The 25,904-nt window shown below is 39.3% G+C and overlaps 1 protein-coding gene across 6 annotated transcripts in view; it reads left to right on the top strand.

Annotated features, from left to right (window-relative positions):
* robo1 (roundabout, axon guidance receptor, homolog 1 (Drosophila)) overlaps positions 1 to 25,904 on the top strand; it is a 197,030-nt gene that overhangs the window by 20,913 nt on the left and 150,213 nt on the right. The window contains exon 1 of one of the 6 annotated variants that reach the window (XM_040037799.1): positions 11,360 to 12,684. The exons of the other annotated variants lie outside the window; for them this stretch is intronic. Coding sequence (XP_039893733.1) covers positions 12,537 to 12,684 — 148 coding nt within the window. The 5' untranslated portion in view covers positions 11,360 to 12,536. Of the gene's footprint in view, positions 1 to 11,359; positions 12,685 to 25,904 lie in introns of those variants that run through there. 6 annotated transcript variants of the gene reach the window in all.

The following is a 25,904-nucleotide window of genomic DNA, read 5'->3' as shown; positions in this document are numbered from 1 at the left end:
TTGGGGTAGCAGAGGTCAGGGTGGTGTAGTCTGGGTCTCATTTAACTCTGTTTGTCAGAGGCAGCTTGTTCGGCAGATGGGCCTTGGGTGCTGACAGCCATAGTACGGAGCAGGGGTGAAGGAGGACTGGGAAAGGACAGTGGGAGGGCACACACATGATGACCTGTCAACTTCTGTCACCTGTCTCTGTCTGCTTTTTTGTTCTTCGTGGCCCACCACCCTCCCCTTGTCAGGGTCTGCCTCAGAGCCCCACAGGTATTATGCATCATTTGGTGATGAAAGGTCTCAGTAATGGATCTTTTCTATATCCAAGCTTAACTAAACTAGAGTGACAGCTCTTCCCTCTCCCCGTTCCAGACTTTATATTGTCTCTGTCTGGGAGCGAATACATTTTGAGTGAATGAATTTCATTAGAGGCTCTCGTGTGTGTATGCTCACATGTTTTTTCGTTTCTTTTATTTTCTCTTCACTCCTACATTTGCCTTTATTGACTGCACATGAATTGGGTCACATATTTGGTTGCTACCAAGGTGAGCATGGATTATCTTTGACCCCAAAAGAATACTGTGTGGCGATAACAAAACCAGAGCGAATGAGATGGAAGAGTAAAAGGCCGTGCTGAAGTTTACTTAACAGGCAAATAACCCGTGCGCTACTTTCCTTCACATATTTGCTAATGGGAACGACATGTAGTGATGCAGTTTGTGTCTGTTTTCTGGAAACTTTGTTGACTTTCAAGCAGGAGAAAACCATTCCAGTGCCAGCAGGGAGATGATTGACATGGGAGCCGTTGTAGTAATGTATAAAAATGTGCCTCTGATCACTGTTCACTCATGCAGTGGAGCGTGCTGGAAAATACCAAGCCCACCACGAGCTCTAGGTCCCCTGTCGCTGGGCAATGTGTCCCCCCCACCAGCCCGCACACTCAATCTGGTGTACAAGTGCCCATCCCTCCCCCCCCGTCCATCTTCTACCCCCTCCTCCTACTCCTGCTCTCGCCTTGGCACACACACTCTGGTATGCACTGAAATTCAATCAGATGCTTAATTACATCTTAACATGGGTTCCTACCAGCTGGCTTTATTCCCCCGTTTCTGATTAAAGGGATTAGAAAAATGAAATTTAACAGTGGATTTGCATATTGCTCTAAAAGGGGGGACTGGCATGTCTCTGTGCTTGTATGGCCAGTATTTGGCACTTTTGCTCCCTGTAGTCCATCAAATAAGGAAGAAAATACACAAGGACAAGTTTCTGCCTCCAATTCTGCACAGCAGAAAAGAAAAAAAAAACCTTAGCTATGCCTCTCTTGGCGCATCTCACTGACTACTGAAGACCTCTGACACAGGTATTCTCCTATATAGATCATAACCCAAAGTAGGATAAAAGGAATTTAGGAATGTGTTTCTGGGAATTTTACAGTGCATATTTCATGGGTTTTGGGGCAAAACCATTTGTGTTGCTCATATTTTTCTGATGAATGGCATGCAGCAGAACCGGGTGGCTTTAGGCTTCTTCCTAATGGGGCCAAGTAGGCCCACTATCCAAGCTGTGCAAAGAAAATGGGCCCATTAATCACAGAGCCACCACCACCATCATCTCCATATGATTATTCTCCTCATGTGTTGCCTAACTCCTTTCTGCACAGGACTTATTGTGACATTCAGTGCTATTCTCCACACTTCCATTCTTTTTTTTTCTCTTAAAATAACTTGCAGGCTTACTTCTCAAGTTAATCCGCTGTATGTAGCCGAACTAAACGTATCCTGGGAGAAGATCTGTTTACACACTCTCTGTTTATTTTATGCCACAAGAAATCATTCTGTTAAGTTTATATTAAAGGGATTAAAGGCTTATTGGTGTGTCAATTCATCCAGATAGAAAGGGGGAACAGTGCAAGAGTGGAAAAATAAACCCTATAGTGGGCTCTCAAGGGGAAAGAGAAATGAGAGAGAAACTTGAGTATTTAATGTGAGCAGTATGTCAGCATATACTTCAGGTAGGTGTGTGTGTGTGTACTTTGAACAATTAGTGAACACTTACCCAGTGCAGCCATTTTAGTACCAATTTGGGAGCAAATCATTAACATTTTGCTTTTGATGAAGGACACTTTAATTAGTCCCGATGAAACAGCGTGACGAGCATAGGCTCGAGGAAACTATAGCATGAACAATCAGAGCTTTAGTGCTGGCCCTGTCAGTCTCACAATATGAGACTCTACTGCCCTCTTTTGGAAGAAAAGAAAACGTCACACAAAACACAGCAATCTAAAAGTAAAGGACTTTGGATTTTTGAAGAAGGTAAATAAAAATGGGGGGGGGGAAGTTAAATAAAAAACATCAAACTTTCCAAAGAGAAGAGAACACAAATATAATGATGTGAAACTGCAAGGAACAAGTCAAAGATGCATATACATTTATACTTTCTGCATATGTTGTTATCATAGTTTTCCTCAGTGACGGGCTGTGGTACCATTAACAAAAATGTTTTTAATTGTAGGTCTATTTTGTTTTTTTGAAGAACATCGATCTGTTTTGAACTGAAAGATTTAAAGAAGTCTTAGTGTGAACTGAGGTCCACAAAAAGCGCTGTTTGATATAAGAAATATCTCCACAGCATGAACAGATCCGTTCAGAGCCTCCAGTCATGATTCCAAGTATATCTTGGTTTAGACTGCCACCTTGTGGTCAGAGGCTGTATTTCTCATATCTCTCCCATTATCTTCTGCTTCACCCGGGTTGCCTTCACACAACAGCAGGTACTAAAATTTGATTCACAAATAAATATAACTTTAGAATTTTACTTTATATCCGAGACTCTTCTGTGCAGTTTTAAAGGGTAAATGTTTTATGTGCACAGCTTCTGCAGAGATTGGTTTTTAGCACAAAACAGAGTGAGATCCCATTTTATTTGCAGTGCTCCTCTGTGATGCACAAATTTAATATAAACGATGCACACTTATGGGATAGGGTATACGTCCTGCACCTAGTTACAGGAATACACACACGTATTTTCTGCTGATATTGAGAGCTGAGAATGAAATTTAAACCCACGTAGGACCCAAAGTAATCAAGAGCTCTTTATAAGCAGAAAAAGAATTTATACTGAAAATAGACTTTAAAATTAGCTGGCATTTTAAAATTACTCTATCGGGTATATTATGTAGCCCACAGAAAAGAAATTTGCATATTTTCTGTTAAACCCATTTCCTTTTTCAACTAGATGAAAAATGTCACATTCCTTGAGTAAACTACCAAAATCAGATCACTCCTCTGGATGTCACATGATTTTCCCATCAGCCTGAGCAGTACAAGGGCTTGTCCTTGAAAGGATATAAGGTTAAATAAATTAACTGACAATTATTTATTCCAATCAGTCTGTCATGTAAGTTATCGTTTAGATTGAGGGTGGCTGAATGAGAAATGTTTTCTAAATGGTTCTAATTCAGGCCTGGCTGCTAGGTGTCACATCAACACCAAAACCCTGATTTTCCTCAGGTGTCCCTGACCTCCCTGGGGTGGAATCACTTTCAGTGGTGGCTCAGATTGATATTGATGTCAAACCCAACACTGCCTCCTCCTGGACAATAGGTACATTGCAGCAGCTGACCTCAGCTGCACCTTCTTACATCTGCAGCTATTTTGAAGCTGGTATGCCTCTGCTCTTAATGCTCTAACACCTTTTATATGACACCAGATGTTTCAACTGGGTCTCATCACACAGCTCAGCGAGCGCATACTGCTGCAGGAGCCCTTTGAGAGACACCGAATCAGAGGAACAGGGCAGTAAAAGATGCAGGTACACATTTATGACAACCCCATAATCATGAATGGTGCACATTTACGCTGTAGGTTTTGTGATTATCACCTATGCACTTGAGAGGAAGCCAGCAAACCTTAAGTGCAGCTTCAGCATTGATATTGTGTGTTTTTTCTTAATTAGACATCATTAAATGCAATGCAGGCACCTGTTAGCTGATTTTTTGCAAGCAAAAGCACATTTTTACCCTTGCTGTAATTGTGAACCTGTTCCTGTGAACATGTTTACAGTAAAGAGAAAAAGACTAGATTAGATTAGATGGTATAGGGTGTGCTACTCAGTAATATAATCTACACTGCTTTTTTGGTCTTCTATAATTATAATAAAAGGTTTTGCATGCCGTTTTCCTGGTTGTTTTTGTTTTAACAGTAGCAATTTATAATTTGAGATGCCTCAAAACCCAGTGACATTGGAGAAAGCAAGCATGAATGCGTCTATATGGAGCAGATGTACGCATGTATGTCATCCAAAGATGAAAGAGAGAGGGTGTCCAGGTAGAAAGTTTGCATCTGGATGAAGAAAGAGCAGGGAATATGTATATATGCAAGAGAAGAAGATTTATACCGAAAGCACGCAGCATGCACCAAGAGAGCGCTAAGGAGAGAGAGATGTAGAGCCTAATGCTGAGTGTTCAGGAGTGGTTATGGTCCAGATGGCCCTGCAGCCACAGCAGCTGTAAATCACAGTGCGTTCTACGATCTGGACGATAGTGCTGCGGGCTGGAATCTCTCTGCAAGGTGAGACTGCTGACAACAGCCATTACAGGAAATGAAACCAGGACACTTGGGTGGAGGTAGGGGAGGCAAATGACATTCACCCTATTTGTCTCTATAAAATGGCAGATGTTAGTGGAGCAGTGTGGCACCATAAAATCATCTGACATAAACAGAAGTATTTTGAACTCATTCATTCTGCCTTCTTCTTGAATGCTAATGTCAGCCAGCTTCATTTAACACACAATTTGAGAAAATTGTTGTACTGTTTTCTTTTTTTTTAGTTTGACTGCTGCAATCATTAATCATATTTAATCATTTTTAATTGATCACATTTAGAGATTGAATGATAGTAACGCATTCAGACATGATTTCAACTTACACACTGCATTATTTGAATGGTAACATGGGAAGCGTACAGGTGAGAAAAAATGAACAAATGAACATTAAAGACTGAAAACATTTTGTAAAACTTGAGTTTTGTAACTAAGCAACTGTCTAGAAGCAGTTTCTTCCCCTTTGCATCTTTGTAAGTAATCACGTGTGTTTTCCCCTGCACACATTAACCTTCAGCCAGGTTCCTCTTGTGACTTCTCATTGATTGGAGAGTTGCACTGGAGAGGCAGGTGATATATTTGTATTGGAGAAGACAGATTGAAGGATGGAGGTGTGGGTGGGACAGTGGTGTTGATTGAGTGGGGCCATCATCATGATCATGCAGGGAATGCTGGGTGTGGTCCTGTTTATCATCCTCCATGCATGGTTGACATAAATCACTGAGAAACATCAGGGCTTTGCTGTGCAGCACATGTGTTTCCAACAGCAGTACAGTATTGCTGCAGTCTTCCAAAGAGCGTGCCTACATACTGGAACACCACAGCACATCCAGGTTGTGAACTATATTTACAGCCTGTAGATTAGATGTCACCGTGCTGTGCTGTAACTCTTACCTTGGGTCGACACTCCCGTCCCTTTAAATGTGGATGGGTACTGATTTTTTATTCTTGAGGTTGAGACACTAATGAAACATGAATCACTAGGAACCCTTCTGTCATCATACAGTATTACTCTACAGCATCACGATGGCTAATTTAAGCTCCAGCTGCCATCCTCCACTGTAATTAAAATCCTAATCAAGTTTTGGGGAAAAAAAGTTATATTTAAGTTATTATATTTTAAAGTTGTGAAAGAAAAATTATTAAAATTATTCTTTAGTTTATAAAGTTGAATGTTATTACTTTGATGAGCTTAGTATATACTTTAGATGAAGCAGTTATTAAATAGTCAAATTTGTTTGGTAAGTTTGGTAAAGGTGTTACATTTTATCTACTCACTCACTAGTAATGGTTTCACATTTTGGGAATTTCATTGTTTGCTGTGTTTCCCCGTGCTGGGTAAAAAAACTGATATCACCCTTGAAGACAAAACGTTGATATGGAACAGCCAATATTCAACTTCTGCTTAAAGTGTGGAGAAAAATTCAGTTTAAAGTAATCCATCTTTTGAGGCTTTGCGCTAAGCTAAGTGGCTGTTGGGTAGGCAAGCTTTTCTTGGTGCACTCAAATGCACGTTGGCAGCTGGATTATCAGCAACCAGTGTCTGAATGAATGTTTGTATCACCCCACACCAAACCATACTTTAAACAAGTGTGTCTGTGTGTAAGCCAAGTTATCTTTACCCTAGCTTGACTCATAGCTTGTAGACTATCTTTGCAATATTTATGACAGGCAGAGAAATACCCTTCAAAAGTTTCCCAAACCTATCCTGTATAACCTCTTCTTAGTCAGCCAACATGTTAAAAAAAAAAATAGATGCAAGTCTGCAGTTGCCCAAAGGTTTTTCTACTTAGCCTGTTTTTCTGATCTCTGGGCTTTTTCCACTGTCCGTGTTGTCCATGTATTTATTTATTTGTTTTTAACTTCTAAAAGTCCACACTAAGATAGCAGGGAAAACCGGCCCTGTAATCACCCCTGCAGGCATTCACTTCACAATGGTTGAGGCTACATGCTGGTAAAAGAGGGAGAGAGTCACTTTCCCCGCCCACCTCCCAATCAGTATCTTGCTGTGTTGCAAGCTGTGTGCTAATGTCCAGTCATTTGTCTGTTCATCTCTGGTGGGAGTCTTTGTACCACCCATCAACCCTGCTGTCACATCACATTGCCAGAACTAAGAGGAGCCAGAAAGGAAGCATCATAAACACCCTACTTGCACAAGGGGGGGAGGCACAAGATGCCGATCTAATTTTCAAGACTATATTTTATAGAGGCTGAGCTGTGGTCATGTGATGCATGCTTTGAATAGTGCCATCCAATAATCTTGTTATATCCGACATTTACCAAGAAAATAGTGAGTAAACCAATGGAAAATCAAATATGTTGGGCATAGTGCATTCAGCTTATGATTCTGGCTGAAAAAACCCCCACTGTCTTAAAAGAAAAAACAACTCCTAACTAATAATTTACAATTCTACACAACATATCAAATGATGAAAATAATACATTTCACTGTTTTTTGAAAATTATTTCACAGTGTATGGCATTTGATGCAAAATTTAAAAAAAAAAAAAAGTGAAGTCAGGGCCATCTTGCATCACCTCTTTGAGACTTTGTAATTTTTGTTTGTTTTTGAACATTTTCAATAGGAGACGTCTCAGGCTCTATAGTCAAAGGCCTGCTTTGACTATAGAGACATGCAGTTGTAAAATATGCAGAATGTGGTTGTGCATTTTCTTGCTGAAATAAACAAACCCTTCCCTAGGGACTAAAGAGTTTTTTAGCATATGTTTGTCCAAAGCATTTATATTTTGTTAGCATTCATAATGCATTTGCAATGTCCCAAACTCATCACTTGGGAGAAGTTCCACCCTTTTGTATCTATTTTTCACCAACTTTTCTGGATGTTGGACGGGTTTTTTTTTTGGAAATAGAATTTCAATATGAAACATTTAATACTTTTTTCACCCTCCCTAGTCCTGGGGGTAGCTATTTAATCTGAGGTGTGATTTGAGTGTAGTCTGCTGCACTGAATGAAGTCTCTGGAGATTTCTGGAAAAGGTCCCAGTAAAGAGCACATTGCAGTGGTTTAACCTTGAAGCTAAATCACTCTGTGGCTCCTCTCATCTCCTCTTCATCTCAGGTTATGGTGGGGTGGAGTCTGATGTTGTTGCCTAGGACCGAGGTCTTAGGTTGTTGATGTAATAGCTCTCAGTTTAATTGTCCATCCAAACCTTATGTGCAGACTTGCAGTGGAGGTAGAAAAGAGAGATAAATGTTGTTGTTGTTTTTTATCAGTGTTACATAGCACTGTTGGCCCTGGACTTTTATAGACACTTTATGGTTGTGACTTTGTATATGGCAGCTTTTGTAACTCCCTATAGGCAAAGGTTTTTCTCTGTTAGAACCCACACATGCAAATATGTATGACCTCTGACCTCAGGCAGTAAGAAAATGGAGGTAAATTTTGAAAGATCCAATACATAACAGTCTTATTGTATTGTGGAGGCACAAGAAAGGTTGTTTTGTACCATACAGCATTAAGAGATATAGAATTTTATGTATAAACAACATACACAGGCAAAAACAATGGGTATACCTTTTCCTACACATAAACCAGCATTTAAAAAAGGAAGAAGTACACACAGAGCATGTGAAACCTGAGAGATATAATAGCATGTGGAGGTGAGACAAAAGTTTAAATAAAACAAAATAGCAGATGGTGTAACCTTGCACAATAATCTGTCAGTTTCTTTGTGAGAACTGAAGTGTTTATTTGTCTTTTTTTAAAGTTATTTTGAAAGCTGCACATTTTTTATTTTAAACCAAAAGCTACATAATAATGCATAGATGATATTGTTTTATCTTACAGTTCATTCTAATTATAAAGAAAATCAAATAAAAATCTACAAACAAGTTAACAAACAATATACTACAACAGTCAACTTCAATGGTATTACAGCTAAATTTTCACAAACCAGGTTAGATTTCCTGGTACAGCTATGCTGGTGATGTGATATGCATATCTTTTTTTTTTTTTTTTTTTGAGCATCCACCACCGTTGTCTTCCATGGACTTCCGTGTCGTTTTGCGTAGCTGAGTTCACCAGTGCTTTCTTTCTTTCTCAGGAAGTACCACACTGTAGATTTTGCCACTCCTAATACTGTAGCAATTTCTCAGATGTTTTTTTTTTTCTGTTTTCACAGTTTAAGGATAGCTTGTTTCACCTGCATGGAGAGCTCCTTTGACCCCATGTTGTTTCTTCACAGCCATGAAATAGCCTTTTAGTCAATTGTCCAAAATTACTTTTGTTGCCTTTAAAAAGAGGGTGGCACATGTTAAGGAGCTGAAACTTCTAAGCCCTACACCCAATTTGAATGTGGTTACCCACTAATGAAAACTAAGAGACTACACATTATGTCCATGTCCACAACACTATAATTACAATATCTTTCAGTAAACAGGTAAAAAAAAAAAAAAAAAACTTGTGTCAGTGTTCAAATATATGTGGACCTAACTGTTTATTACTGTGGTGAGTCTGACATCTTTAAGCTCTTTCTTTAAAACAGCATTCTTTAAGAGATAGAAAAGATATTTTGATTGTGTAAGGACACATCAGGACTCATCAGATACTGTTGATCTGCTGTAGATAGTCTTTCAGGCTTGATACTACTTCTTTTGTTCTCCACTTGTACAGTTTCTTCAGATTTTTTAAGGACATGGCACATTAATTGCTAAATTCCGACAAATTCTTGGCTAATAGTGAATCGCCTTGGTCAAACTGTCTTCTCTTTTCTGTAGATTCAGCTAAAGAAAAAATGATGGAACTAATGATGTGCAAAAAGCAGTAACACAATGCCTCAAGACCCCATCCATCCATTCTCTTACGCTTATCCTTTCAGGGTCGCAGGGGGGCTGGAGCGTATCCCAGTCTGTCACAGGGCGAAAAGCAGGGTATACCCTGGCCAGTCTGCCGCAGACCTAACAAGAGAGACATACAACCATTCGCACTTACATTCACACCTATGGACAGTTTACAGTTACCAATTCACCTAACCCAACGAACTGCATGTCTTTTGACTGTGGGAGGAAGCCGGAGTATCCAGAGAGAACCCACTCAAACATGGGGAGAACATGCAAACTCCACACAGAAAGGCCACGGCCTGATGATAGACAGAACTCTGGACCTTCTTGCAGTGAGGCAACAGTGCTAACCACCATGCCACCGTGCTGTCCACACTGCATTGCTAAGTTTTTTTTTATATGTACACACAATAGTAATTCATTTCCAATTCACGGGTCAGTGTTAAATTAACAAAGAAACAAACAAACAAATCCTTTAAACATAATCAGATACAAGAACTGGACTGAAAATGAATGAAAAACCAGCCAATGTCCAAAGAAAAGCTTTGAAACACCTGGAGAACTGTTTGGAAGACAGGAAGACACACTTAAAAAAAAATTACAATAAAGTGTGGGTCCTTCAAAGCAGGATCTAAAGAAACAAGGAGTTGCTTAAGACAGTACAATAAATCCCCTCATCTCTCTCCCTCTTTGTGCGAACACTAATTTTTACCCCCTTTGTTTGTCACATTTTCATAGCACACATGAAAAGAAAATCGACTGGAGTCCATAAAAGCCATGCTAAGAGTTTGCATTAGAATCTTTTATTAATAAATCCGTTCTTTAAAACCTGTCAGAGAGGGTTATTTATATGTTTTCATTAGGCATACTCTGAGTAAACATAAGGCGAAACAGTTTTTTTCACACTGCATATAAACAAAGATACACCTTATACATGTTAGGCAACCAGGCGGACAGTTTGCAAATGCTGCCTCTGTTGTAACTTGTCACACCATTTATTCTTCATGAGTAGAATTAGCATTGCATTGTCTAAGCGTCTGTGCTGTTGGCATTAGCAGTGACATTTCGCAGGTAGTGGGAGAGCTAGATTGGCACCCCGAGGGGTTGAAGTGGCCTGTCGTCACTGCAGTGGTAATTATTCCAGAGGCCTAATCATTAGAGAGCTGTTTTAATCAGACTTCCATCAGTGCCCAATGGAACGTGATTAATTACATCTCCAGCAGCGTGATCCTTAAGGACCACTACATCAGGATTACATGACTGACAAATAGGCATGGTTTTGTAAGGCATTGTCCATACTATTCAATTAGGTTAGAACATCAAGTGACTAGACTTAAATTAGGAACTCAATATGTAGAATCAATTTTATAGTAAAGTCAGTATACACATTTGTTATTATCTTTAGATTCACCTCCCATACTTGAAATACTTTGGACTTGGCTGCTTTTGTGTAGTATTTTACACTTGGCAATTACACAGCAGTAATGAAGGGCATGTGAAAGAGACGTGGGGAGTGGGCAGAGGGGGAGGTGCTGCTGACACTTCCAGATTCTCACGTTAACCTGTGTTCACCTGCCTCCTGACAGCTGGGGCAGCGGGAGGAAACGGGCAGTGTAACTTGAAACTCAGACTTGCTGAGCTTGTGTTTTATAAAAATAGTCTTTTGCAATGCGTGTATGTGTTTGCAAATGTGTGTATGTGTGTGGTGTATTGCATATATTTTTAATAAGATATACAAAATATAGGGTATTTACTACACTTCAAATAAAGAAGCATGGTAATTTAGTGGAATAATGTTGTTCTTTTTTCCTGAATGAAGACTTTAGAGGTACAAACATCTTGCAAATCAAGCCTCTATAACTCTAATTGCTTTTTTCATACAAAATTCATCTTAAATTATTAGGTCTATTAATATATATCCAAACCAGCCTAAACTTGTTTAAACTTGAACAACTCATCAGTTTGATTCAATGATGGGAAACTGATTCTTTGACAGTGAAACAAGCTTACGTTTATTGTGTCATAATAACTTTTTAATCGGTTTCACAGGAGTGATATTGTTCCGACTTCCTTTCCAGACTTTTGTAATAATTTGAATTATAGACTTACTGTCACACACACTAACACAGGCTGTCATGCAGGTTTGTTTACTTATTTAAACAGCCGTGTCGGTTGATTATTTGCATACAGGTCCTAGAGTTGTCTTGTTTGTTGCAAGGCATTAGTCTTCTGTGATCTTGTTCTAGTAACATGTTTGCCACATGTTATAACCAGTTAGCTCAATCAATCTGGCCACGTTGAAAATCCGCTCATGAATGAGCATCATGGATATGGATACAAGAGCGCCATTGCACTTGTGAAATTGCTATTCACACACCCCCCCTCACTCAGTGTCTCTCTCTCCTTCCATTGCCCTCCCTCCTCACTTGCTCTGTGGATGTGCTCTCTCTCCCTCTCTCAGACGCTCTGTTTACAAAGTCAAGGCTGCTCTGAAGTGACTATCTCTGTGATTTATTCTTTTTTTTTTTATATATCAACACTGCCTCTTGTGATCTGAGACCTGTGGTTGGTGGATGAAGAGAGAGGGGGAGGACACACATGCATTTGCACACAGTCCTGGACTCACTCAGCTACTACCTGGTGTGGGTGACAAGCGTGAGCTGCTGTCGGATGTGTCACCATCAGTGTGACAACTTCAGCTTTGCAAGAGGGTGAAACATTTGCTTTTTCTTGTGCTATGTATGTTTATGAAGGGGATTTATTGCTGTTTCAACAGTTTCTAGCTCATTCTTCTGCTTTGACCAGGACTGCAACAGATAGCTTCTTAACTCTGAGGCACAGAAAAATAGTGCAAAGACAGAAAAAACTTACAAAGTTCCAAAATTCTAGGTTTACTTTCACTTCCTATCAATGCTGGGATTACAGTTAGTCTGTGAGGCTATTTCTTTCAAAAGGATCTTTCCAAGGAAAGGAGGAGGAGTGGTTTCTGCTGTGATTGTGTGACCCTTTCTGGGGCTTCACTGTTGTGACCTGAGAATAACGCTCCAGGGGAAGCCGGGGAGGAGGTGTTCTCAAACCAAACAGCTGTGTGAAATATGTCTGAGAGTGGGACAGCACTCCCCATGGCCCTTGACTCTTTGCTGTAGCCCTGATGCAAGCTTCAGAGACGCGCATGGCCACCGGGCAGCTGCCTCTTCTCTTGTTGGTGGTGCTGGTGGAGGTGTTGAGTGGAGTCTGTGCACCAGCAGATGGCTCAGGGAAGTACAAAGGAAGCTGGAGGTGGAAAGGTGACAGGAGCCGTGAGTAACTCCTCCTTCCTTTACTGCATCAGATTTTCTCTACTTGTTCTTTCTTGTCTTTCCTTTTCCTCTTTTGCAAGGGTGTCCAACAGCATTTCTTTTCTGGCTGTTTTTTTACTGCTCTTTACACTGTTGGGACTTGTGACGTACGAGCTGGGAAGCACTAAGCACTGTGTGCCACTTTGATTGCTCTGGTTGCTGTTTGAGTCTCAGCTCATTTCTCTGTGACAGGCACCTGGATATGAGAGTGAAATAACTCACTTATATGAGTCCAGCAAGCTTGGCATGTGTTGCCAGCTTTAAGAGGTATCAATATGTACGTGACTGCAAAGTGCCTTTCTGCTTTTGAATTTACTATGAGTTGCAATCCATAGTTTATTATCCTGTTCCATGTGTCCTTCTTTCGCTCAGCATTACTCTAATATTCCTGTATGAATATCTCTCCGGGTCTCATTCGTAGTCATTAATTGATCAGTGTGGAGTTGTAAAAAGCTACTCAGAGTGATAGAGCTGCCTATTTCCTCAGAGTAAAAGCTGAGAGTAGCTCCGACTTCATTATATATGCTGACACATGAGTGCATGGATGTTGGGAGGAGAGAGAATGTTCAAATGAGAGCTGCGGTTGTTTCAGGACATTGCTGCTGTCCCCGGCTTTTGGCTGCTGGCTAATAGGATTGTTTGGCATGCCACCACTGCTTGACTCTGAGTGATGAAGTGGAGGGTATGTCCCTTTGTGTCTGTGTCTGTCCCCTCTGTGGAGGTTAAAGGGAGATCGCTATCTTGATACTGTTCCAAGATTAAATGACTGGAATGGGATGGAAAAGACACTAAGTCAGCCTAGAGGAGGTCACTGCCTTCCCAAGGAGACAGAGCTGGTCTCAAGTTGGCATGAAAATTGATATTGTTAACAGTTTTAGATGGCAATGACACTGGAAGTGTTGCGTTTGGTGTTATATTTAGTTACTTGACAAAGGAATTGGAAATCCTGTAAAGTGCATTAGTAGTCTCAGTCACCAGATCACTAGTAGAGTATTTTTTACAAGAACCCTCTTTCTTTTTTAGTGAATGGCAAACTGAAAGAAATGTTTGGCTTTTGGTTTGGAAACCTACACTGAGACTAAAAGTTGGAAGTGAAATGTAAATACAAAAAGGTACGAGACTCTCAAAAACCTACACCACTCTGGGAAGCACTTCTGCACACAGTGTGCTCTCTATAAAATATATCATCTTGAATAAGTGAAACATTTTTACCCAGAAAATATAGAAAAGACTGTTTCTGCAAATTGTACAAATTATTGCTTAAGCTTTGTTTCTGTTATGCAGTCTCCCTGTCAATCAAATTTACTGATAATTTGCCTTTTTACAGCAGCCACAGCAAGTTTGTGCTCTAAAGCTGTGCTTTTTTTAAGCTCGAAACAACTTCTGTGTATCTAGAGACAGAAGCACGCTCATACACATTAATATGCAGTTATGCAGTTTCACTCAGTTAACATCCGCAGGGAAATACAGGTGTGTATTGTCTGACTGGTTTATGACTAGAATACATTTTCACTTTCAAATTTCAAGTAATTTTAGTTCAGAGTTTCTAGGTTGTTATTTAAGCTGGTTGCTCATGCCCATGTTCATAATTCTATTTTAGATATAATAAGAGATAAGAAATATTTCCATGCTTCAGTGTTTATCAAACAAACTTGCAGCATCCACTCAGACTTGTTACTCTTTTGTCACCTGCTGTCAATCATCATCTCCAACCACAGACTGTACACAAAAGATGGACATAGCTTTTGGGTCTGAACAAAGAAATCACCCCGGCAGTGTTTTGAACCCGCATTTTTTCTAATGGCCTGCAGGGGGCAGTTCATGTTAAATTTAATATATCTCGCTACAGTTTCATGTTGACATTTGTGAACATAGTGGACAAAAAGGACATGCCCAGGTGGAAGTGTACACAGGTTCACGCTTGCAGGCAAGCTGTTTTTGAAGAGATGAATGTACATGTGAGACTCAGCTATTGCAATCCATCTTCATCTCAAAATGAGAGAAAAAAGGAGAAGGTCGAGTGAGGTATTTATGTCTGTTGGTTTTGAGTTTTAAATTAGAGTTAATGAAACTGTGTGGTTGCACAGATGTTGGTTGATCACAACTCCTTGGGGTTTTTTTGTGTATTTGTTTGTCACTGAAAGATGTCCCTGTGTGTTTGGAGAAAATGATAAAGAGTGGGGAAAAGACTGTTGAACCATTTAAAACATATAAACTGAACAACTTTGTATATGCTCAGTTTACAAATGTGGGAAATTAACTCCTTAATATGTGTATCTGTCTGACCAACAGCAGTAGTGCTGATGTGTTTTTTGTGTTTGGGCAACACAGTGAGAATTGTGGAGGGTGTATAGTAAATGTACCCTGGCAGTGATAGTCTTTATTATTGTAATCTCGAAATTACTTTTTGTCCCTGCAAAATGTTATCTTTGGAAATGGTTGAAATATCTCTCTCCGTATAATCTGTGAATCTCTAAGCTTCTGATACGCCATTAAAACAACAGTAAAAATGGACACAGTCATACACCTGTGCTTCAACCCAGCTTGAGCAGCGGGGGCACAACAAGCCAGGTCACAAAAATCGAGAGGTACAGCACAAGCAGAAAGGGCAGCTCGTGACAGCAGATTGTGATGTCAGTTTGACATCATCTTTGTCATACAGTGCTCTTCATCAGATCCCACACAGCAGGTATAATGAGACTTTAAGAAGAACCCAGGCAAACTTTCCAGCAAGAACTTCACAAACTAATAAGTCATATTCATGTTTTATATGCAGTGTATGGTTCTGTTAGTTCTGAGTGAAGCCTCACAAACTCCAAGATGTCTGTGACATAGACGTCTGTGTCACGTCTGTGTCACTCCAATGCTGGGTGAATTAGGCTATAGCCCCCTGTGTGAACCAAGCTGGTTTACCAGTTAATTATCTATTTAACAGGATGTGTGGTTATTACAATAAAACATGACTCAAAATATAGCAATAAAGGGTTATAATGATTGACAATATGCTACATTTTTATATTTTTCTTGTTTTATTTGCATTCTAAGGACTACTTAAAGTGTTAATGTAGTTTTATCAATGCAATAGGACGTGATCAAATTTTATGTGTTTTTCTTTTAATGCATTTTCCTCATATTTTGCATTAACAGATGTCTAAAAGGTTTTTGTATTACAAATCAAAATGAACACAGATGTTCCTCTATGTCTGCTAGATATGTAAATACACAGCTGTTTGCCAGTGATAACACGTCAGTTTTTTAGTGTTTATAGCTTGCTGCCATTGAAAATGGTCAACAAATGAGCTAATGCAGGGGTTTATGTCTCCACAATAATATTCATCTGTATTGCATCCAAGCCCATGTGGTGATAGAATCATTTAACCTTTCTGTTGTGGCAGGCTGTCACCTTAGAGTCGCCTTATCTTGTCACCTTATCCACTGTACAGAAAAAAAATTGTTTAATCTCTAAAAACCACGAAAATGGGGAAATGTTACTCATAAAATGTTCATGAGTTTATCCAACTCATCTCCTGGATACTGAATGTGGCATGCAGACTGCTGCATGCAAGTTTCATTTAGCAGCACACAAAGCATAAAGAGATATGCATAAGTGAATTCTGCTGATATAAGTAATAATGTCACTAGCTAATATTTGCTATCCGAGACTAAATCTCTGCTAAGAGTGTGCAGGCAGAGCTCCGCTCGCTGGAAGAGTAACGTGTACTTTTACAGCTAATGTCAGCACACAGTGGGTTTTTTGTATTTTCATGTCACACCCTCTCATGATCTTACACATTGGCCAGCGCATGAACTCAAAGCAGAATCCATAAAACTGGTGTGCAGGTATGAGTGCATGCAGTTAATAAATAAAATATTACATTTTCTGTTTTTAGCATCAAGTTGTCTCCACACACCTCAGATGCACCATCTCTATGTGTAACTTTTAGTTTTTACAACATTCTGCTTGTCAAGAAGACAACTCAGGAGTGGGTTAGCTCTATTGTTCCAAGCAGATATGACATAATTATTTATAACTGATACAGTATATTTACAGTATTCATGGATAAACATGAGCTTTGGTGAACCCTTAGATGAACAAGTCCACAAATGGACCACCAGCTTTATGCTGTTTGCTGAGGTTTCGGTTCTGCTTCTGTCACAGCCTCATCCTTGTGATTTATGAGGCAGATTATAGGATTTATGGCTGATTTACTCTGCTCTGGATGCTAACAGAATCCACAGAAATCTAGCTGGCTGCCTCTCAAAATTTGATCAAAGTGCATTATTTATTTCAGATATACTAAATGTTTTCCATGCAAACTGTTTATAACCATTCCAGTTTATTCTGCAAAAAAAGTAAATAAACTGACTGATTTATCACCATATTTTTCCATTACATGGTCGATTTGTGTGACAAAAAATACTACTGCCTGCAATATTGTCATGATAAATTATCTAGCTGTATGTAGTTTAAAGTATGTGGCCTATATAAGTCTCTGGTATAATTCTCTGGTTTCATTTGCCTGAACTTATGAAACCTCGTTGTGTGCAGCTTTACGCTACATTGTAAATATCAAATTTAGTTGTGGCTAGCATAAATGATTTTTTGTTGGAGCTGCATATGCAAAGATATAAACTGATACATCCAATAGATGGCAACAGCGACATGCTGGGCTGGTTTGAGTTTTAGGGAAATAATGAGTGATAAAGAGCAGTGGACTGTATCGTGTGGTTTGGGTCAGAGGCCAGATGGAGTCCAGACAGTCTTAACCACAGACACACAGTCATCAGAAACAAAGCCCAAAGCAGTAGAAGCTCGCAAATATGTGGAACAATTATTGTAGATTTCTCACTGTGTGTAAGGAATAAAGTGAATCTCATGGTATGAGCACCAGATCCAAATCTTTTCTTTGCTGTAATATTAGAAACCTTCCTCAACCCTCATCACTTACTTTTTCCATATTTGGAACCAAATAAGAAACAACTCTTCATTATTCACACTCACACTCTAATTAATTCACTATTAGATGTGCTAATGAGTACCGGAGCCCAGATGTGTTCTCTCTTTTTTTTTTTTCCCAGGTTTTTTGGTCATTCTCTGCACTGCTTCCTCTAAGCTGTGCTCTTCATCACACCTTTCCCATTTCTCTCCCTGCCCAAGGCTCTAAGAGGTACAGACATTTTTTAATTAGATAACCGTGAGCTGGGAATCTCAATTACCGCACGCAATACACAAGGTCAGAAACAAAGCGATGGAAGGTCAGTTTATGGCACAGTGGGATGGCAAAAGGGGAAAGGGTGCAAATGGAATCTCAGTACTGATATTGGATTATTTATCTTGTTACAGTTCCTAAAATGCAATGAACCTGATTCACTCAGTATTTGTAAAAACGGGATCTATAGCAAGACATGGCACACATGATAATCACGTGTGTGTTTTCTATGCCTGTTATTCTTTTGCTTTCCAAACAAGCCTGCACAATAAATCAATAAATAATTAAATAAATGTTTTCTTATTGTAGTAATCCAATCCTTGAATTTCTAATGCGTTCACAAAAACAGCTTCATGTGAGAAGAATTTAAACTTTTCAGCAGAGAGATGTGAAAAAAACAGATGGATACTGTGATCAGACATGGCCCATAAATATGGGGCTCAGAGAAGCATGAGCCAGAGGGAAATCACAGGATTCTGAGAACATTCAGGGTCAAGGGTCATTAAGTACTGAGGCATGTCTTTAAAGGCTAAAATTCAAATGGTACCACTCCTTGATGTTTTATTCCTCCTTTTTTCACGCCACTTTCACTTTAGCCATTTTATAGGGAAATGTTTGCACACGCAGATGCTTTTCTTTTGCACATCTGGATGTGAGATATATAAAATGGGGGGAAAGCACATGCTCTTACTTCACTTTCTTATTCTGCTTTAGTCTGGACACCCATATATCTTCCAGATATATAACACATATTATTATAGTCTGAGTACATATACATCAAACCTTGAATAACCTCACCATACCTTGTATTTACCTTTATTTATTTAAGCCTACTAACATTTCTACTACTTTTATCTCTACATTTTCTTTGTATATGACTGTATGTTTGTCTTTTTCATTGCACCTGAGGCATAACCAATCTGCAAATTTATTACACATTCTATAATGACAAAAAGCGCTTCTAATTCTATTTCTAATTCTAATTTTCTGAACACGTAACTGGTGCCAGTGTTTCGTCCTTTAAAAAGACACAAAATATTCACCCATCAGAACTTCAGCTTTCAGGACTTGCGCTCAGCAAAGTCACTGACAGCACTTCTGACTAGCTCTTAAAGCAAGTCACATTATTATATGCCCAGCTGTATAGCTTTAAAAACTATGTTTCTGCTTTGATATACTGGTAGCTATAGCAGCTGGTTGCCAGCAAACACTATACTGGACCTCTCATGTTTGTGCCTTTTACCATTTTTAATTAAATTATCTGAGAAATAACATGGTGGTGCACTCTGTCTTGTTAGTTTATTGGTCTGTGCTAATGAACAGATATGTATGTTGTACATTGCGCATTCATGGAGATAGCTTGCTAATCTTAGTTAGCATTCCAGCTGCTCAACCAATTATGGCAACTTCTGGCTGCAAAAAACTAACAAGTCATGGGTGACATCATAGTAGCCCTTCTGTTTTATTTACAGTCTGCGGAAATTGTCAATCCAGTGTTTATTAGAAGGGAAACATGGTTGTGTTTATGCTCTCACTATAATACTACTAAGTCTGTGTTGCACAGTATATTGAGGTTGCGGTAAAAGTAAAAAAAAATCACACTTTTCATGTCTTTGCCTTCTTGGTTTAACAGAAATTAATGTTGAGGTTTTGCAAGTCTATGCTATTGTTGAAGAGAAATACTGATGACTGCACATTTTTGCATGAACATTAAATATTCACGTTTGATAGAGCGAGTTCAATTTAAGGTACATTTGTCGACTCCTTCATTAACTTTTCTGCTGACGAGACAGGTTTGCTTTGATTTTCTGAACTACATGCTGTAGGGCATTCAGACATAACTGTGCATATATAGGACAGGCAGTCTGTCTGGCAGACAGCAGCAAACCCACACCGTCCAACCACAGCAAAGACAGAGCAAGCTGTTTACCAGCCCAGATGAAAATCTGCTGAGGCCCTCGTTCCCCTCACTTCACTGATGAAGTGGTAATTATAGAGGTCTCACACCTCCAGAGAGCGCACAATCTTAAGTCGCTGTGGTGTTATGCCCGTCTGTAACACATTTTGGTCACACTGTGAACCAGAGGCAACGTGGCTAGTGGAGGTTTGTGGCTGTTGCTGTGTTTTGTTACCGTTTCTGCTGATTCATGGTTTATACAAATTTAACATAAATTTAAGTTCTTATCAAATGGAACAAAAAATATTTGAGTTGCAACTAATTGTTTTCACTCCATTTGAACGATTATATTTATTTTTTATGCTTTTCCTATCTTTTTAAAGAACCATTGGAGCAGCCCTGTATAAACAAAAACATATTTTCCCCCACAGTTTTGTTGTTTTTTTTTCTTTTGGAAAGCTCAATAACTAATCCACCTCTGCTGTCTGCATGTCCTCAATAGTGGCAAACACACATCGGTTTAAGCACAATCCAGCTGTGTCAGTGGTTGGGCATCCGTCGTGGGAGGGGGTCTATGTATCAGCATTCCATCGCCGCTGACACAGCATTCACACACCCCATTTACTCACAACAATCCCCTGCTCCATCTTACAGTATCAGCACTGTCATAATGGAAATCCATTCCTCAGACACTGGTTAACTTGTGAGCTCGTGATTTGCATTTGTGTGGAGATATTCAAGCCATCTGTTTCCACAACCCAGGCATACAAGAGATTTTCTCTTGGTCCAGATCATGAAGTGGCATTAATAATAATGCCACTTCATGATCTGGACCTTTATATAGCAGTTTTCGAGACCCACAAAGCGCTTTACAATTCTACTATTCATTCACTCTCACATTCACACACTGGTGGAGGCAAGCTACAGTTGTAGCCACAGCTGCCCTGGGGCAGACTGACAGAAGCAAGGATGCCATATCGCACCATTGGCCCCTCTGGCCATCACCAGTAGGTGAAGTGTCTTGCCCAAGGACACAACGACTGAGACTGTCCAAGCCAGGGCTCGAACCGGCAACCTTCCGATTACAAGACGAACTGCCAACTCTTGAGCTACGATGATCGTGGCTTACAAAGTGAATGCAGAATCCAAGGCTGATTAGTGGGTAGACTCCTGACGTTAAATTGCTCTTCACTGTCACCACACGGAGCATCTCTAATAAAACTGCATAAAAAATTAAAGCTATTGTAATTCAAAGAGGTATTCTGGTTTTGTGCTTTTAACATTTTCAAATGATGTCACATTACTGCATAAATGAAATATTGATGTCTTGCTGTAACATCTTTTTTAAGTGCAGCGTGAGCAATGGAACAGTAGGGAATCACCCACTACTTATGATTCAGTGAGAGGCCTATTGTGGCAGTGACACTAATCAGCACTAATGAAGACTGGCTGTGGAGTCTCACGTCATAAGACCTAAAATGAACCTGTCTAATTAATTTGCTAATTGGAAATCTGGAACAATACAAGGTTTGTGTTCTTATATTGAACTGTCTTGTTGTAACTTAATTTTGAGAAGACTGTGAGTAGAAAAAGCAGCTGGAATACAATTAATAACTGGGTTTGATTAATGTTATAGGTATTATATTTAGATGCTCACTTCATTTTGTACTAGATGCTGGAAGCAGCCTTACACATCATTCAGAAAACGGTGGGATAAAAGGGAATGAGCACAGAAATAGTCCCTTGCCACATAAAGGCGCTATTGGACATATTACCACCAGATGTCTGACACCATGTGATTTGTTTCACCCTCTGTAACCTCTTTGAATGTAACAAAAATGTTGTTGGTCTCTTGCACGTTTTATATTTCTTCAGATGTACTGCAATAAAGCATTAACTAAAAACATCACCCATTCCATTGTGTGCAGCCACCTTACGTTCTCATCTTTCATGGACAGTGTGCCAAGTTTCCTTGGATAGAAATTCACCCTTTTTTTTTAAAGTACTCAACACAAGCAGATGGTAATGCAATACCCTGCCTGTAACACATCACTCCATAATCTAGCTGCAATCCAGAAATTCACCTGTCACTAATAAATTTTGCTGATTTCATTTGGTGAAGGGGTGACAGAAGGGAGAGCTGTTATGCCTTTACAGGAGGAGTGGAGGGTTGCACTTTGTCCTTTTGTTGCATTTCCTGCCTTTCTTGGATTTACGATGTGCTTCTCACAGCCTCCGGCCCTCCGGTGCTTCGGCTCTCCCATGTGTCATGTGACACCTCTGCTTTACAGCTAGCAAAAATCATCAGAGGCCATGCCTGGGAAGCTGCTTGTGGGCTTTTTTAACACTGCCAAAGCTAATAATAATATTAAGTTATTTATTTTATGTTTAACTTTTAAAGTTTTAGCTTTTAAAGTAAGGGTCTAAGGAAAACATTGTATATGCCCATGCAAATTATTATTATCTGCCTAATACAGTGACTGAATAAGAGGTTAAATAATGAATTTGCTCTTGGTATATATTGGAATGTGATAGGAAAAAAGTCTTCATATGGTCCTATATGAGACCAGTCTGCTACTATTTTCCATATCAGGTATAAGGTTGGATATCACAGATCATCCCTTTTTGTATGTGGCTCCTATTCTACACACAAATCCAGTTTTTCTTAGACAGCTGAGAATCATATTAAAGGAGATATAAAGTGGGAGGTTAGTAGATACATTTAAGGTTGTAAATCTTTAAGAAAAGATTTTGGACTGAAATGACTTATGGAAACTGGTGAATGAAATATTGTGATTTGTTTTATGGCCTATAATTATGTCATCATCTAAACACCCCGTGGCAGAGGCAGAATTTCAGGTGGAAACAAGCTTTGATTTAATGAGATGACAGTTAGATGGATTGCATGGAAGAATATTGTTTCAAGGGTATGTTTGAGGTCATATTGTCAAAAGCCACATGTTGCTCAATTTTAGTGTATTTCTTACGTTGGTAAAGTGACTGGGTTGATATCTTCCTTAAACCTGCTGGACATTAAAAAAAACATAAATACACTATACTGCTTTAAAACTGCTTTTGTGAACATACAATGAATGGCTTAAGCTGTCAGAGAAAGCAGATGTTGAGGTCTCACATTGTAAAACTTGATCCAGTCTTCATCCTTAAGAATTTTGCCTAAAAACTGCCTCAGGTGAGACACTACATTTGCTTTCTTTTCTTTCTTTTTTTTCTTACTGTCTTTGTTGTCTTTAGAAAGGCTTTCTTTTAACAAGAGCACAAATGGGTTTAATCTGAGCTGGCCTACCAACAGCATCCACATTCTTGTCCACTGAGTTAGTTGAAGTTTGAAACAGTGATTTTGGTTTGTTATACTAAAAATGGCATCACAGATGTGCAAGACTGTATGACAAACTTGAGACGTGCCTGTGTGTGATATAGACCAAAATCACAGCCGTGCCGCAGGTTTCCTGACATTTGATCCGTGCTGGCAGCTGTAAACTACACTGTAACTTAAACATCAGAAAAAGAGGTGGGTTTTTCAAGTTGACCTGTAGATTTAAACAATCCTTACAGTCCCCTTGTGGTCTTACCAACTTGATCTGGCTGTCTACTGAGATTGTTAGTTTTATGAGTGCTGAGAAACTGGCTGCATGCCTGCAACATTCTTACCGCACATCGTCTCAAGTCCTCATTTTCATCTCTTCTAATCAGAAAGTGGCATACTCAGAGCATGAGTTGGTTTATCTGCCCTCTCTCATTGGACTGTGAATGGTTAGTGTGTGCTCCAGTAAATTAGCATACACATGTTTCTCCCTGACAAGCACCAGTCCGTGGTGGAATGAGAGTGTTTGTGTAGGCAGAAAGAGAGGGAGATAGGCTGGGAAAGAGAGATAGCGCTTGCTGTTTGTTCAGTTTGCTTGACTTCAGATCAGATCGTGACTGAACTGTGACATGGGCAAATGAACAGAATCATTACAAAACTGCTATGTGCAAAATACTTGTATCTCAGAGTAAATGCCAGTAAGTGTTGTCTTATACATCAAACTAAAGCTGAAGCATGGAAACTCGGGTTTGTAAAACTGCAAACTAATTATTTGTATAAATAATAAAATGTGATACAATGTAATGATTTAATCTCTTTCTTTCTTTAATGTAAAAACTAAAAGTGTCTCAGTAAGTTAGATCCTGATGTGAAATCGGAACAACTTCAGTGCTCCTTGGCACTGATTCTCTAAGTTGGAACTGGATCTGTGCCTCAGGAATAATTGTCAGTCTTCCAAAAAATATTCCCATATTTGATGTTTTGATACTGGTAATTGAGAGTACTGTCTAGCATGTGGCTCTAACATTTCCCTGCAATTGTTTATTGGGCTGAGATGAAGACACCACTACCTTATGGAAATGTTTTATCGCATGTTTTATGTTTTCTAACAGGATTGCTTAGAGCAACTTTGTACTTGTTGGCATTGCATCTGTCCTCTAAGAGAGGAACTGGACCAAAACTATGGCAGCAAAATGCTCCCCCAGTCCTTCTAGAAGCTTCTGGGCTAACCTTCTGCATCGTTATTTCTGGTTAAACAAGGCCCCACCTAAATAAATAGGGAGAGATCTGTAACTTTAATTTCAATGGTATATAAAATCTTAATCTAAATATCGTACGTTGACAGAATCATTCCCTTGAGTCATTACAGTAAATCTTTTTCCTTCTGTCTGTGTGCTTGTTCCTTTGTCTGCCAACTCCTTCTACATGATCAAAAGTTGAGCAACAAAAGCGAGCACACAGGTACATCTTGGGCTCCTGAGCTTTCTTATCTATATCAGATATTACGACATTGTTGTGTTGCCTGGCAACCACCTACAAATAGACTAAAATTCCTCATATTTTAGCATTTGTACCTATAGACATTTTTCATTTCACCACAATTAACTTCTACTTTAAAAACAAAACTTGAATATTATGATTTATATTATTAAGCCATCACATTGCTTGGCAACCACCTAATAACTACTACAATTATATTTCTATAATAGAGCAGGGCATGGGCATTGACCAGTGTATATGATAAATATAGAAATTAGATTAAAGAAAAACATCCCTCAAAAGTTTGTTGTTGTTTGCTGCAAAATATGGTTTGCTTACTTCTGCTACATATGCAAATTTACAACATCATTTACAGTTCACTCTGGAGTTGCACCATAATTAGTGTCTCTGGCTCATCTCACCAGAACATAATATGCAAGGAAAAATGAAAAGCACACTTATAAGCGTACATCTTTAATGAGGAAATATCCTTGCTACCATAAGGCAGAAGCTGCCGTGAACGGGAACTGTGCAACAACATGTTTGGCTTTATATGTTTCCTGATCCCACAGTTACTAAACAGATGATTAGCTCTTTAGTTGACAGGGCAGGACAACCACCACTTTGGTTATGGAGTCCTTCTATTTCCCTAAATTCTTTAAGTGCCAGATCTTTCCTTCATAATGCAGTTTCTTCCGTAGTACAACAGAGAGACTAGATTATTATGGGTCAAGGCTTTTTCCTTTAATTTGTCATGTTGTCTTTATGTATGCACTTATCCTTTAACAGCTGGTCTTTTTTTTCTAAGTAGAGGTCAGGGGGGGAAAAGGTATTATGTGAAGGAATAATTGCATGTCATTGAAGCGGTTCAGCAAACACTGCCAAACCAAGATGCATTTCATATTTGCTCATTTGTTTTGACCACAACACAGCTTGAGAGAAGAAAGAGATTAAGAGGTGTGCCTAGTGTGAACTGAAAGCCGGGTGTCATAACATCAAAGACTGACAAGGTTATACATCAGCTGTGGATCTTTTCCTCTCTCAGGAGCTTTAATTAAAAAGTCGCAGAATTCCCCTTGGCTTACGTTAATGCCACAAACAACCTCGAGGCGTTTACCAGGAAACTTTGCTGGGCATTGAGGGCACAGGTGAACTGGAAATGATAAACAACTATCAAGTCTTTACATCTCTGTCCTGCATAATTTGCATGAGAAGAGTTCGAGTTTAAATACACCAACAAGTTTTGGGGTCACATGTCAAGAATTTTGGTCAG

The sequence above is a fragment of the Simochromis diagramma genome, unplaced genomic scaffold (assembly GCF_900408965.1).
Source record: "Simochromis diagramma unplaced genomic scaffold, fSimDia1.1 OVJJ01000463.1, whole genome shotgun sequence".
In the NCBI taxonomy this organism is placed as follows: domain Eukaryota; kingdom Metazoa; phylum Chordata; class Actinopteri; order Cichliformes; family Cichlidae; genus Simochromis; species Simochromis diagramma.
The sequence above is the reverse complement of the archived record's forward strand: the minus strand, read 5'-3'. Positions and strand labels throughout refer to the sequence as shown.